Source organism: Aethalodelphis obliquidens, unplaced genomic scaffold, assembly GCF_003676395.1.
Source record: "Aethalodelphis obliquidens isolate GAN/ISIS:26980383/991018 unplaced genomic scaffold, ASM367639v1 scaffold8, whole genome shotgun sequence".
Lineage (NCBI taxonomy): Eukaryota > Metazoa > Chordata > Mammalia > Artiodactyla > Delphinidae > Aethalodelphis > Aethalodelphis obliquidens.
Window position 1 is genome coordinate 3,479,271 of NW_020837952.1, and position 15,356 is coordinate 3,494,626.

The 15,356-nt window shown below is 43.8% G+C and overlaps 1 protein-coding gene across 1 annotated transcript in view; it reads left to right on the top strand.

The window, feature by feature from the left end:
* The window catches only part of SLC4A8 (solute carrier family 4 member 8), a 79,705-nt gene that overhangs the window by 42,586 nt on the left and 21,763 nt on the right, over positions 1 to 15,356 (top strand). The window contains exons 13-16 of the mRNA XM_027106316.1: positions 466 to 599; positions 1,386 to 1,631; positions 12,293 to 12,398; positions 12,989 to 13,150. Of these exons, the coding sequence (XP_026962117.1) occupies positions 466 to 599; positions 1,386 to 1,631; positions 12,293 to 12,398; positions 12,989 to 13,150 (648 nt within the window). The remainder of the gene's footprint in view (positions 1 to 465; positions 600 to 1,385; positions 1,632 to 12,292; positions 12,399 to 12,988; positions 13,151 to 15,356) is intronic.

Here is a 15,356-nt window from a genome sequence, read left to right on the forward strand (position 1 = left end):
TCATGCCAGCCAGCAGCACAGCTCTCCCTTTAGAACAGACCCTCTTCTGCTTGAATATCAATTTCAGTAACTGATTGCCCAGTTGCATTGCCCATTGCCCCAAGGATGGAAAATGATATATCAATGTCATATGCAAATAAGATTTAAGGTGACTCTGTATGACAGCCTGTAGTGTGAATGGTATCATTGTGCTTTTCTATGTATATTTATAAATACTGAATTGAGTCATGCAGAACAGGACTTAGTTAAGGAATCACATGTGGATGGATTTGGGCACCTGAATTATCAAAGTGGTATCCATTTACAGGAGGATTAGACTGTGTACACATCACTCTTGCTAAGACGAAATGCAAGCAAATGGCTTGTCAGGCACACCGGAGTGCTGAGTTGGGGCTGCACATAAGCCTGCATCACTCACTGCAGACGGGCTGTGGACTCAGGGATAATCTTTTCTTCCCCTCTCAGAGTGCAATTGAATCCTTGTTTGGAGCCTCCATGACTGGGATTGCCTATTCCTTGTTTGCCGGACAGGCTCTCACCATCCTTGGAAGTACTGGGCCAGTGCTTGTGTTTGAAAAGATTTTGTTCAAATTCTGCAAGTAAGACATTTGGTTTTCTGAAAACTCTATCTGGATGTGTTAGTGTGCTGTTAGGATTGAATGTCAGGGTCCTAGGTGAGTGTAAGTAGGCAAAGAGCATTGTTTGGTCTGTTGCCCTGCCCCCAGGTAGGACCATGCCTAAAATAGCAGATCTCTTGGCCTTAAAGAGCTTTATTAATGTCCTTCAACCACTATTGAAGTCTTGACTTTTTATCTTTAAAAACACTTTCCCTAGCTAATCCAAACTCCTCCATTTCCATTTCCAGTCCATTTTTTTTATTTTATTACTTTTTATTGGAGTAGGGTTGCTTTACACTGTTGTGTTAGCCTTCACTGCACAACAAAATGAATCAGCCATGCGCATACAGATACCCGCTCCCTTTTGGACTTCCCTCCCATTTAGGTTACCACAGTGCATTAGGTAGAGTTCCCTGTGCTATACAGTATGTCCACAAGGGCCAGCTCTTTTTTCTTAACTGCAAGAATAGGATCTTAATCACGTCGGGCAGTGATGGCAGAAGTGTGTGGCGGACAGCTTCCACCTCCTCCACTGTCTCTGTCCTTGCTGTGGCAAATACCACCCATAAAGCAAATCTTTGTCATGCCATCCCAGGGCAGCCTTCAGGAGTGAAGTGCAGTCAGAATTAGGGACAAACTGGGTTGCAGTACTGGAAGTGATAATAAGAGATGAACTAACCACGTTTCTGACCCTTTGCCTCCAATGCAATGGGTCAGAATGTAATGCCATCCACCCCTGATTTTTGATGAACTTTGGTTTTGTTTCAGAGACTATGCTCTTTCATACCTCTCCCTGCGAGCTTGTATCGGACTGTGGACCGCCTTCCTGTGTATTGTCCTTGTGGCAACTGACGCCAGTTCCCTTGTCTGCTACATTACCCGCTTCACTGAAGAAGCGTTTGCCTCCCTGATTTGCATTATTTTCATCTATGAAGCAATAGAAAAGCTGATTCACCTGGCAGAGACCTACCCCATCCACATGCACAGTCAGCTGGACCACCTTAGCCTGTATTAGTAAGTATGCTTTCTGCTTCTTCTTTTTTTAAAAAATAAAGTGAAGGACCTGAGTATAATGGCTGAGCTAGTGTGCCAGGCAGTACTTGTAGCTTCTGTTAAGGAAGTGTCTTGGCCCTCTGGGAAACAGAGCTCAGACATGACGTGGAGACCTGGGGGCCTGCCAGAGGAGAACAGTCAAAAGTGATGAAGGGGAAGATGGATTAAGAGTGAACCTCAGAGGGGACTTGAGAAATGCTTTCCAGGGCATGTCTTTTGGGTCCAGGCATTAAGACAAAAGTAGGCTGCAAATGTAGCAGGGAGAATTCAAGTTAGTTGTTGGGAAGAACTTCTTTTGCAAGGACTTGTGAGGCCTTGGACCACATCAAGATCTCTCTAAGTATATATAGGCTACTCTTACGCATTATCAGGTAGAGAATATTAATAATTCCTTACAGATCCACAGGTCTCTTACTCTGTATGCTAAAGATCTAGAAATCTACTTATTTACCTAGATTTCAACTCAAGAGATTGTATTTTGTTCGGTTATTCAGTATGGTTTGGAGCATTTGGAAAAGGGACAGAGTATTTGGCTGTGTTTTCAACCCTCTAGGAGAGTCTGGTCCTATAAACATTTCTTCTCTGGAATAGTCTTCTCCAAATTATGATTAAATAGAATTCTCCTCATCCTTTAGCTTTGAACATCAAGTTCCCTCCTTCTGGCTGTACCATTCTGATGTGGAAGGTCTGGTTGTGAAGTGAACAATGTCAATGTGAAACTGCCTGAGCAGAAGGCACACTGCATGGAAGTGCCTGCCAGCCAGCCACAGATACACTTTTCTAGATTCTAGCTATCCTTTCATTCACCCTTTAAAAATCAGGACTCATAAAACATGCATTAGAATTTAAAAATGATTTTATTACAGAATAATCACCATTAGGGAGTATAATCTTTGAAGCTAGTGGATTGCCCATTGGCATTGGAGTAAGGTTCATTCTTTGACCTTTTTTAATCATTCATTTATTCATTCATTTAACAAATATTTGTTGAGCACCTACTCTGTGCCAGGCACTGTTTAGGCTCTGGAAACATAACGGTGAACATGACAGACAAAGGATCTACCCTCATGAGGCTATATTCTAGTGGGAGAAGACAGACAAAAGTGACCAGCTCTGGACTGAGTAGACTTTGAATCTGGATACTGTAGTTCTTTGTTAATAAAGCTCAAGATGGTATTTTTCTTATATTTCCATTGCATTCCACTGTCGATTCATATAGAGCTGATATGAAGCTAGAACTCCCCAACTCTTCAAGTGATTTTATGTTAATATGTGTGGAACTGATTTTTTAAATAGACTTAATTTAAAAAAAATAATAAATTTATTTATTTAGGCTGCATTGGTTTTTTTTTTTTAACATTTTTATTGGAGTATAATTGCTTTACAGCAGTGTGTTAGTTTCTGCTTTATAACAAAGTGAATCAGTTATACATATACATATATCCCCATATCTCCTTGCTCTTGAGTCTCACTCCCTATCCCACCCTTCTAGCTGGTCACAAAGCACTGAGCTGCCCTCCCTGTGCTACGCGACTGCTTCCCACTAGCTATCTATTTTACATTTGGTAATGTATATATGTCCATATATACACTACCGCTCTCTCACTTTGTCCCAGCTTACCCTCCCCCCTCCTGGTGTCCTCAAGTCCATTCTCTAGTAGGTCTGCGTCTTTATACCCATCTTGCCCCTAGGTTCTTCATGACCATTTTTTTTTTTAAGATTCCATATATATGTGTTAGCGTATGGTATTTGTTTTTCTCTTTCTGACTGACTTCACTCTGTATGACAGACTCTAGGTCCATCCACCTCACTACAAATAACTCAATTTCGTTTCTTTTTATGGCTGAGTAATATTCCATTGTATATATGTGCCACATCTTCTTTATCCAGTCATCTGTTGATGGACACTTAGGTTGCTTCCAGTCCTGGCTGTTGTAAGTAGAGCTGCAATGAACATTGTAGTACATGACTCTTCTTGAATTATGGTTTTCTCAGGGTATATGCCCAGTAGTGGGATTGCTGGGTCGTATGGTAGTTCTATTTTTAGGTTTTAAGGAACCTCCATACTGTTCTCCATAGTGGCTGTATCAATTTACATTCCCACCAACAGTGTATGAGGGGTTCCCTTCTCTCCACACTCTCTCCAGCATTTATTGTTTGTAGATTTTTGATGATGGCCATCCTGACCGGTGTGAGGTGATACCTCACTGTAGTTTTGATTTGCATTTCTCTAACGATTAGTGATGTTGAGCATCCTTTCATGTGTTTGTTGGCAATTTGTATATCTTCTATGGAGAAATGTCTATTTAGGTCTTCTGCCCATTTTTGGATTGGGTTGTTTTTTTTTTTGATATTGAGCTGCATGAGCTGCTTGTAAATTTTGGAGATTAATCCTTTGTCTGTCGCTTCATTTGCAAAAATTTTCTCCCATTCTGAGGGTTGTCTTTTCGTCTTGTTTATGGTTTCCTTGGCTGTGCAAAAGCTTTTAAGTTTCATTAGGTCCCATTTGTTTATTTTTGTTTTTATTTCCATTTCTCTAGGAGGTGGGTCAAAAAGGATCTTGCTGTGATTTATGTCATAGAGTGTTCTGCCTGTTTTCCTCTAAGAGTTTGATAGTGTCTGGCCTTACATTTAGGTCTTTAATCCTTTTTTTTTTTTTTGCGGTACGCGGGCCTCTCACTGCTGTGGCCTCTCCTGTTGCGGAGCACAGGCTCCGGACGCACAGGCTCAGCGGCCATGGCTCACAGGCCCAGCCGCTCCGCGGCATGTGGGATCTTCCCGGACCGGGGCACGAACCCATGTCCCCTGCATCAGCAGGCAGACTCTCGACCACTGCGCCACCAGGGAAGCCCTCTTTAATCCATTTTGAGTTTATTTTTGTGCAGGGTGTTAGGGAGTGTTCTAATTTCATACTTTTACATGTACCTGTCCAGTTTTCCCAGCACCAGTTATTGAAGAGGCTGTCTTTTCTCCACTGTATATTCTTGCCTCCTTTATCAAAGATAAGGTGACCATATGTGCGTGCGTTTACCTCTGGGCTTTCTATCCTGTTCCATTGATCTATATTTCTGTTTTTGTGCCAGTACCATACTGTCTTGATTACTGTAGCTTTGTAGTATAGTCTGAAGTCTGGGAGCCTGATTCCCCCAGCTCTGTTTTTCTTTCTCAAGATTGCTTTGGCTGTTCGGGGTCTTTTGTGTTTCCATAGCAATTGTGAAATTTTTTGTTCTAGTTCTGTGAAAAATGCCAGTGGTAGTTTGATAGGGATTGCACTGAATCTGTAGATTGCTTTGGGTACTATAGTCATTTTCACAATGTTGATTCTTCCAGTCCAAGAACATGGTATAGCTCTCCATCTATTTGTATCATCTTTAATTTCTTTCATCAGTGTCATAATTTTCCGCATACAGGTCATTTGTCTCCTTAGGTTTATTCCTAGGTATTTTATTCTTTTTGCTGCAATGGTAAATGGGAGTGTTTTCTTTTCTTTTCTTTTCTTTTTTTTTTTGCGGTACACGGGCCTCTCACTGCTGTGGCCTCTCCGATTGCGGAGCACAGGCTCCGGGCGTGCAGGCCCAGCGGCCATGGCTCACGGGCCCAGCCGCTCCGCGGCACATGGGATCCTCCCGGACCACGGCACGAACCCGTGTCCCCTGCATCGGCAGGCGGACTCCCAACCACTGCGCCACCAGGGAAGCCCCTGGGAGTGTTTTCTTAATTTCACTTTCAGATTTTTCATCATTAGTGTATAGGAATGCAAGAGATTTCTGTGTGTTAATTTTGTATCCTGCTACTTTACCAAATTCATTGATTAGCTCTAGTAGTTTTCTGGTAGCATCTTTAGGATTCTCTATGTATAGTATCATGTCATCTGCAAACAGTGACAGCGTTACTTCTTCTTTTCCGATTTGGATTCCTTTTATTTCTTTTTCTTCTCTGATTGCTGTGGCAAAAAATTCCAAAACTATGTTGAATAATGGTGGTGAGAGTGGGCAACCTTGTCTTGTTCCTGATCTTAGTGGAAATGGTTTCAGTTTTTCACCATTGAGGATGATGTTGGCTGTGGGCCTGTCATATATGGCCTTTATTATGTTGAGGTAAGTTCCCTCTATGCCTACTTTCTGGAGAGTTTTTATCGTAAATGGGTGTTGAATTTTGTCGAAAGCTTTCTCTGCATCTATTGAGATGATCATATGGTTTTTCTCCTTCAATTTGTTAATATGGTGTATCACATCGATTGATTTGCATATATTGAAGAATCCTTGCATTCCTGGGATAAACCCCACTTGATCATGGTGTATGATCCTTTTAATGTGCTGTTGGATTCTGTTTGATAGTATTTTATTGAGGATTTTTGCATCTATGTTCATCAGTGACATTGCCCCGTAGTTTTCTTTTTTTGTGACATCTTTGTCTGGTTTTGGTATCAGGGTGATGGTGGGCTTGTAGAATGAGTTTGGGAATGTTCCTCCCTCTGCTGTGTTTTGGAAGAGTTTGAGAAGGATAGGTATTAGCTTTCCTCTAAATGTTTGATAGAATTCTCCTGTGAAGCCATCTGGTCCTGGGCTTTTGTTTGTTGGAAGATTTTAAATCACAGTTTCAATTTCAGTGCTTGTGATTGGTCTGTTTATATTTTCTATTTCTTCCTGGTTCTGTCTTGGAAGGTTGTGCTTTTCTAAGAATTTGTCCATTTCTTCCAGGTTGTCCATGTTATTGGCATATAGTTGCTTGCAGTAATCTCTCATGATCCTTTGTATTTCTGCAGTGTTAGTTGTTACTTCCCCTTTCTCATTTCTAATTCTATTGATTTGAGTCTTCTCCCTTTTTTTCTTGATGAATCTGGCTAATGGTTTATCAATTTTGTTTATCATCTCAAAGAACCAGCTTTTAATTTTATTGATCTTTGCTATCATTTCCTTCATTTCTTTTTCATTTATTTCTGATCTGATCTTTATGATTTCTTTCCTTCTGCTAACTTTGGGGTTTTTTTGTTTTTCTTTCTCTAATTGCTTTAGGTGTAAGGTTAGGTTTTTTATTTGAGATGTTTCTTGTTTCTTGAGGTAGGATTGTATTGCTATAAACTTCCCTCTTAGAACTGCTTTTGCTGCATCCCATAGGTTTTGGGTCATCGTGTTTTCATCGTCATTTGTTTCTAGGTATTTTTTGATTTCCTCTTTGATTTCTTCAGTGATGTCTTCGTTATTAAGTAGTGTATTGTTTAGCCTCCATGTGTTTGTATTTTTTACAGATTTTTTTCCTGTAATCGATATCTAGGGTCATAGCATTGTGGTCGGAAAAGATACTTGATACGATTTCAATTTTCTTAAATTTACCAAGGCTTGATTTGTGACCCAAGATATGATCTATCCTGGAGAATGTTCCATGAGCACTTGAGAAGAAAGTGTATTCTGTTGTTTTTGGATGGAATGTCCTTTAAATATCAATTAAGTCCATCTTGTTTAATGTATCATTTAAAGCTTATGTTTCCTTATTTATTTTCATTTTGGATGATCTGTCCATTGGTGAAAGTGGGGTGTTAAAGTCCCCTGTTATGACTGTGTTACTGTCAATTTCCCCTTTTATGGCTGTTAGTATTTGCCTTATGTACTGAGGTGCTCCTATGTTGGGTGCATAAATATTTACAATTGTTATATCGTCTTCTTGGATTGATCCTCCCTTGATCATTATGTAGTGTCCTTCTTTGTCTCTTGTAATAGTCTTTGTTTTAAAGTCTATTTTGTCTGATATGAGAATTGCTACCCCAGCTTTCTTTTGATTTCCGTTTGCATAGAATATCTTGTTCCATCCCCTCACTTTCAGTCTGTATGTGTCTCTAGGTCTGAAGTGGGTCTCTTGTAGACAGCATATATACGGGTCTTGTTTTTGTATCCATTCAGCCAGTCTGTGTCTTTTGGTTGGAGCATTTAATCCATTTACATTTAAGGTAATTATCGATAAGTATGTTCCTATTACCATTTTCTTAATTGTTTTGGGTTTGTTATTGTAGGTCTTTTCCTTCTGTTGTGTTTCCTGCCTAGAGAAGTTCCTTTAGCATTTGTTGTAAAGCTGGTTTGGTGGTGCTGAATTCTCTTAGCTTTTGCTTGTCTGTAAAGGTTTTAATTTCTCCGTCAAATCTGAATGAAATCCTTGCTGGATAGAGTAATCTTGGTTGTAAGTTTTTCCCTTTCATCACTTTAAATATATCCTGCCACTCCCTTCTGGCTTGCAGAGTTTCTGCTGAAAGTTCAGCTGTTAACCTTATGGGGATTCCCTTATGTGTTATTTGTTGTTTTTCCCTTGCTGCTTTTAATATGTTTTCTTTGTATTTAATTTTCGATAGTTTGATTAATATGTGTCTTGGCATGTTTCTCCTTGGATTTATCCTGTATGGGACTCTCTGTGCTTCCTGGACTTGATTAACTATTTCCTTTCCCATATTAGGGAAGTTTTCAACTATAATCTCTTCAAATATTTTCTCAGTCCCTTTCTTTTTCTCTTCTTCTTCTGGGACCCCTATAATTTGAATGTTGGTGTGTTTCATATTGTCCCAGCGGTCTCTGAGACTGTCCTCAATTCTTTTCATTCTTTTTTCTTTATTCTGCTCTGCAGTAGTTATTTCCACTATTTTATCTTCCAGGTCACTTATCCGTTCTTCTGCCTCAGTTATTCTGCTATTGATCCCTTCTAGAGAATTTTTAATTTCATTTATTGTGTTGTTCATCACTGTTTGTTTGCTCTTTAGTTCTTCTAGGTCCTTGTTAAACGTTTCTTGTATTTTCTCCATTCTATTTCCAAGATTTTGGATCACCTTTACCATCATTTTTCTGAATTCTTTTTCAGGGAGACTGCCTATTTCCTCTTCATTTGTTAGGTCTGGTGGGTTTTTACCTTGCTCCTTCATCTGCTGTGTGTTTCTCTGTCTTCTCAATTTGCTTAACTTACTATGTTTGGGGTCTCCTTTTCGCAGGCTGCAGGTTCATAGTTCCCCTTGTTTTTGGTGTCTGCCCCCAGTGGCTAAGGTTAGTTCAGTGGGTTGTGTAGGCTTCCTGGTGGAGGGGACTAGTGCATGTGTTCTGGTCGATGAGGCTGGATCTTGTCTTTCTGCTGGGCAGGTCCACGTCTGATGGTGTGTTTTGGGGTGTCTGTGACCTTATTATGATTTTAGGCAGCCTCTCTGCTAATGGGTGGGCTTGTGTTCCTGTCTTGCTAGTTGTTTGGCATAGGGTGTCCGGCACTGTAGCTTGCTGGCCGTTGAGTGGAGCTGGGTCTTGGCATTGAGATGGAGATCTCTGGGAGATTTGTGCCATTTGATATTACGTGGAGCTGGGAGGTCTCTGGTGGACCAATGTCCTGAACTTGGCTCTCCCGCCTCAGAGGCACAGCCCTGATGCCTGGCCAGAGCACCAAGAGCCTTTCATACACACGGCTCAGAATAAAAGGGAGAAAAGAAAGAAAGAAAAAGATAAAATAAAATAAAGAGTTACTAAAATAAAAACCAAAAAATTATTAAAAAATTTTTTAAGTAATTAAAATAAAAGAAAGAAAAAGAACAACCAAACCAAATTCACCAATGATAACAAGCATTGAAAACTATACTAAAAACAAAAAACAAAAACAAACAAAAAAATGGCCAGACAGAACCCTAGGACAAATGGTAAAAGCAAAGCTATACAGACAAAATCACACACAGAAGCATACGCATACACACTCACAAAAAGAGAAAAAGGGAAAAAATATATATATATATATCGTTGCTCCCAAAGTCCACCTCCTCAATTTGGGATGATTTTTTTGTCTATTCAGGTATTCCACAGATGCAGGGTACATCAAATTGACTGTGGAGATTTAATCCGCTGCTCCTGAGGCTGCTGGGAGAGATTTCCCTTTCTCTCCTTTGTTCGCACAGCTGCTGGGGTTCAGCTTTGGATTTGGCCCCGCCTCTGCATGTAGGTCGCAGGAGGGCGTCTGTTCTTCGCTCAGACAGGACGGGGTTAAAGGAGCAGCTGACTGGGGGCTCTGGCTCACTCAAGCCGGAGGGAGGGAGGGGTGCGCATGCGGATTGAGCCTGCGGTGGCAGAGGCCGGCGTGACGTTGCAGCAGCGTGAGGCGCGCCGTGCGTTCTCCCGGGGGAGTTGTTCCTGGATCCCGGAACCCTGGCAGTGGCGGGCTGCACAGGCTCCCCGGAAGGGAGGTGTGGACAGTGACCTGTGCTCGCACACAGGCTTCTTGGTGGCGGCAGCAGCAGCCTTAGCGTCTCATGCCCGTCTCTGGGGTCTGCGCTTTTAGCCGCGGCTTGCGCCGTCTCTGGAGCTCCTTTAAGCGGCGCTCTGAATGCCGTCCCCTCGCTCACCGGGAAACAAAGAGGGAAGAAAAAGTCTCTCGCCTCTTCGGCAGGTCCGGACTTTTCCCCGGACTCCCTCCCGGCTAGCCGTGGAACTCTAGCCCCCCTCAGGCTGTGTTCATGCAGCCAACCCCAGTCCTCTCCCTGCGCTCCGACCGAAGCCCGAGCCTCAGCTCCCAGCCCCCGCCCGCCCTGGCGGGTGAGCATTCAAGCCTCTCGGGCTGGTGAGTGCTGGTCGCACCGATCCTCTGTGAGGGAAACTCTCTACTTTGCCCTCTGCACCCCTGTGGCTGCGCTCTCCTCCGCGGCTTCGAAGCCTCTCTCCTTCGCCACCTGCAGTCTCCGCCCGTGAAGGGGCTTCTAGTGTGTGAAGACCTTTCCTCCTTCACAGCTCCCTCTTTTGTCTCTGTTTTTTCTTTTTTCTTTTGCCCTACCCAGGTATGTGGGGGGTTTCTTGCCTTTTGGGAGGTCTGAGGTCTTCTGCCAGCGTTCAGTGGGTGTTCTATAGCAGCAGTTCCACGTGTAGATGGATTTCTCATGTATCTGTGGGGAGGAAGGTGATCTCCGCGTTTTACTCTTCCGCCATTTTGAAGCTCCTCCTCGCTGCATTGGGTCTTAATTGCTGGGTGCGGGCTTTCTCTAGTTGTGGCGAGCAGGGGCCACTCTTCTTTGCGGTGCGCAGGTTTCTCATTGGGGTGGCTTCTCTTGTTGCAGAGCACGGGCTCTAGGTGCACGGGCTTCAGTAGCTGTGGCCCGTGGGCTCTAGAGCACAGGCTCAGTAGTTGTGACGCACGGGTTTAGTTGCCCCGCAGCATGTGGGATCTTCCCGGACCAGGGCTCGAACCCGTGTCCCCTGCATTGGCAGGCGGATTCTTAACCACTGCGCCACCGGGCAAGTCCCTAAATAGACTTAATCTTTTAAGAACAAGTTTTAGAATCACAGCAGAATTGAGCCGAAAGTACAGAGAGTTCCCACACACCCACTGTGCACACACGCACAGCCTCCCCCACTATCAACATCCCTCACCAGAGTGCCATGTTTGTTGCAGTCAGTGACACATCATAATTACCCAAAGTCCAGAGTTTACATTAGGGTTCACTCTTGGCATTGTACATTCTGTGGGTTTTGACAAATGTGTAATGACATATCTGCCACTATAGTGTCCTACAGAATAGCTTCCCTGCCCTAAAAATCCTCTGTGCTCTTCATATTTATCCCTCCCCATCACCCCAGCCCCTGGCAACCACTGATCTTTTTACTCCATAGTTTTGCCTTTTCCACAATGTCATAGAGTTGTGATGAAACAGTACGTAGGCTTTTCAGATTGGCTTCATTCTCTTCGTAATACGCACTTAAAGGTCTTCTGTATCTTTCCATGGCTTGATAGCTCATTTCTTTATTGCACTGAGTAATAGTCCATTGTCTAGATGTACTACAGTACATCCATTCACCTACTGAAGGACATCTTTGTTGTTTCCAAGTCTGGAATTGATTTTTTTATACCTAAATGTAGGACTTTATGGCTTTCCCTAGTTTCATTTTGTTGATTTCCTCCTATGGTTATTACCTATTGAGATCTTTTTGAATTTTAATTCTGTGATGCTATATCCTTAGAAGGCATGCTCATTAAAATCAGAGATGAAACAAAGTTGGTGGGAATGGCTGTATCAGTTGAGTATACTGGGAGGCAGTTCAGGAGTGAAGCATGCTGGGACTAGGAAGCAACATGGTGGCCAGTGGGACAGGTCTGGTCTGCTCTGGTTTGGATGCAAGACGAGGCCGGGGGAAGCCAGGGAATGGTCAAGATAGTGGGATATTACCAGGGCTAATGTAGCTTCTGTCTTATATAATTCCAAGAGGCTCTGATTTTTAGAGCAAGAATGTGATGCAGGTTTAAGGAGCAAGATACTTAGGCTTGGGGACGCTGTTGAGAGCTGAACGGCGTATCCGGTCCTCCTTGCCATGTAGAGTGAATTTCATAGGAAGAGCCTAAGAGATACAAACTAAGCAAGGAAACTACCACGTCAGATGCCAAACTTGGTTGTCAGCACAATTTAACCCAAGACCCGCATGCCGACTTGAGCCCAGTTTTAGTAACGATTGACTGAAAAATCAGGGTATGGTTGGGTCTCAATGAATAGGACCAACCTCAGGGATCTGAAGTGGGCAAAGGAGAAATAATGTGGGCTTTGGCAGTGCCTGTAGCCCTGTCATGACTAGAAATATTTAATTGAATACTTGGCTACTTCCCTTAGGAATCTTTTTTCTTCTCCCCTCAGCTGCAGGTGTACTCTCCCAGAGAACCCAAACAATCACACCTTACAGTACTGGAAGGACCACAACATCGTGACAACAGAAGTCCACTGGGCCAACCTGACTGTTAGTGTAAGTCTGGGTGCTGCCAGGCGGCTCGGTCTTGTGACCACCAGGTTTAAGGGGACCTTCTAGGTAGGAGTGGGGTAGCCCTTCAGCAAGCTCTGGCATTTACAGAAATAAAGCTTTTTTTAAACTATTCTTACTGACTTTCCTTTCCCCTTCAAAATTCTCTCTGCATAAAGGGAAAGGAGGACTACCTCTCTCTTCTCTCCCACACGATCCCACCCAGTGACCCTGCACTCAGGATGTGGGCGGATGAAATCAGAGAGGGTAGGGGGCCACATCCAGGTTTTGTGGGGCTCGAAGAACATTCAAGTTTGGAAGTCCTCTGTAATAGAAATAATACAGATTACTAGGGCCCTCCTAGAACCTCGTGTTTTCTTGAGACAGTTTGGTTTCCTTTACAAAAGTGTTTTAGTTAGGACTCTAAGTAGTCACCCTTACCTGCAAGCAAGAGCCCCACAACTACATGGAGGGCAAGTAGATGCTGCAGGCAGCCTGAGCTTCCCAGCAGCCGTGGGATGACGGTGCTGGTGGACTCAGCAGCTGTGTCCTCCCTCCTGCCTGCCTTTCATCACCCGGAATGCCTGTTCCTTCAGGAGTGCCAGGAGATGCATGGAGAGTTCACGGGCTCTGTGTGTGGCCACCATGGACCCTATACTCCCGATGTGCTCTTTTGGTCCTGCATTCTATTCTTCACCACCTTCATCCTCTCCAGCACCTTGAAGACATTTAAGACAAGCCGCTATTTCCCAACCAGAGTAGGTAGCACGCTCTTGCATTTCTTTCGTGTTAGACTTCTAATATAACAGAGCCTGTTCTAGGCCTCCGTGGTGCTTGTGAGTGGATTGGCAGGCGCCGAGCTCCAAATGACCTGATTTTGGAGGGCGTGGCCTTCTCTTCTTCCTGTGTCCAGCAGCCTCTTTCATAGATGTGTGGTGTGGGATGAGGGGTTAATACTTAAGAGGTTTTGATTGAAAAGTGTCAGGTGAGTTTAAGGTGGTCATCGTGTTCTCTAAGAGTGATAAGTCTCATTTCCAGCCTGCTGGGGCAGGTAGCGAGCAGCAGCTGGAGCTGGCTCCTGAAGATAGTAAATTGGGATGATTGCTTGAGGTGTGTGTAGGGGACCCCAGAGTCTCCTCCCTGGGATGGCTCTGGCAATAGCTTATGAAATCGCTGACTTGGTCTGCATGACGGTTTGAAGCCTCAGCCGTCTCTCCCTGACGCAGATGGCATTATTTGTGTCGTGACTCGTTTGGGCAGGGTGGAATTAGAGGCCAAGCGTAGCGTGGCTAAAGGGGTCTTTGCTTTGAGGAGGAGATCAATCAGGAGGAAGTGGCGGTTTTTCTGCGTGTGCGAGTCTTCAGTTGGGCGCCTTTGCAGAGCAGGATGTATGAATGGGTGAGGGCTCAGTGGCTGAGGCATTTACTGTGCACACGTTCACGATGAAAACACAGTCTCAGACGTCAGTCAGCCTGCACAGTGGTTAAGGGAGGCACGTATGGAGTAAGTTCTGGGGCGTGTTTCCGGTCTGGACGAACTGTGAACAAGTGGCAGCTGTGTACTGACTACTTGCTCAGGCCCGGGTCGAGTGCTACGGGGGATGCAGAAGAAGTTTAAAATATGACTTCTGTAACATACACGCTACTATATACAAAATAGATTAAACAACAAAGACCTACTGTAGAGCTCAGGGAACTCTACTCCGTATCTTGTAATAATCTATAACGGAAAAGGATCTGAAAAAGAATATATATATGGAACTGAATCACTTTGCTGTACACCTGAAACATTGTAAATCAACTCTCCTTCAATAAAAAAATAATAAATAATAAAACAAACTGTAAAACATGTGAATTGTATCTCAATAAAGCTATTATATGATTTTAAAAAATATATGGTCCCTGCCGTCAGATAGGAAAGGGAAACCCATGAAGCAACCATGCCCATAGGAGACAGTAGTAAATAGTTAGATGCCATAAGGGCCATAGGAGTTCAGAGGAGAGACGGGCCCTGGGCCCCAGGCTGGTCAGGATGGGCTTCACGGTGGGGCAGCTACATTTTCAGAGAATTTATGTAACATTCAGAGGAGAACTAACAAAACCAGGGAAAGGGAGCTGGAAACCTCAGGTTTCAAAGGAAAGCAAAGTCAGATGAAGGTGTCAGTGATGTTACATGGGGCTAAGATATATTTGGTTCTGTCTCGTTGGAAGTTCGGATTAAGGTGGGCACTGGGCATTTGAGGGGCATTGTATTTTATTAAAGCTACACTAAACTGTAGAGTGGGAGAGTCAGTCCCCTAAGGGACAAAATGGTGATAAGTGCTATGGAGAAAAATAAAGTAGGAAAGGAGTACAGGAAGTGCTGGGATGGAGGGTGGTGACCACTTTTAAGGAGGAGCATCAGAGAAGATCCGATGGGGAAGGTGATATTTGAGTGAACGTGAAAGAGGGAGCTACCCACAGGGTTACCTGGAGGGAAAGCAGTTGAGGCAGAGGGATGAGCAAGTATAAAGGCCCTGAGGTGGGAGTGAGTCTGGCGTGAGTAAGAAACAGCAAGGAGGTCTGTGTGGCTGGAGCAGAGTGAGTGAGCCAGGGAGCGTGGGGAGCTGGGTCAGAGCAGTAAAGATGCCAGTGCATGCGGGCCTCACAGACCAAGAAGGGCTCTGGGTTTTTTAATTCAGTGAAATGAGGAGCCATTTCAGGGTTTGGGTAGAGGAGTGATGTGATCTGACTTGTGTTTTGAATGATCACTCCAGCGGCTTTATTTTTTTTCATTAATTTTAAAAAATTTATTTATTTATTTATTTTTGGCTGCATGGGGTCTTCGTTGCTGCACGTGGGCTTTCTCGAGTTGCGGAGAGCAGGCTCTAGGCGTGCAGGCTTCAGTAGTTGTGGCGCGTGGGCTCAGTAGTTGTGGCTCACAGGCTCCAGAGCGCAGGCTCAGTAGTTGTGGTGCACGGGCTTA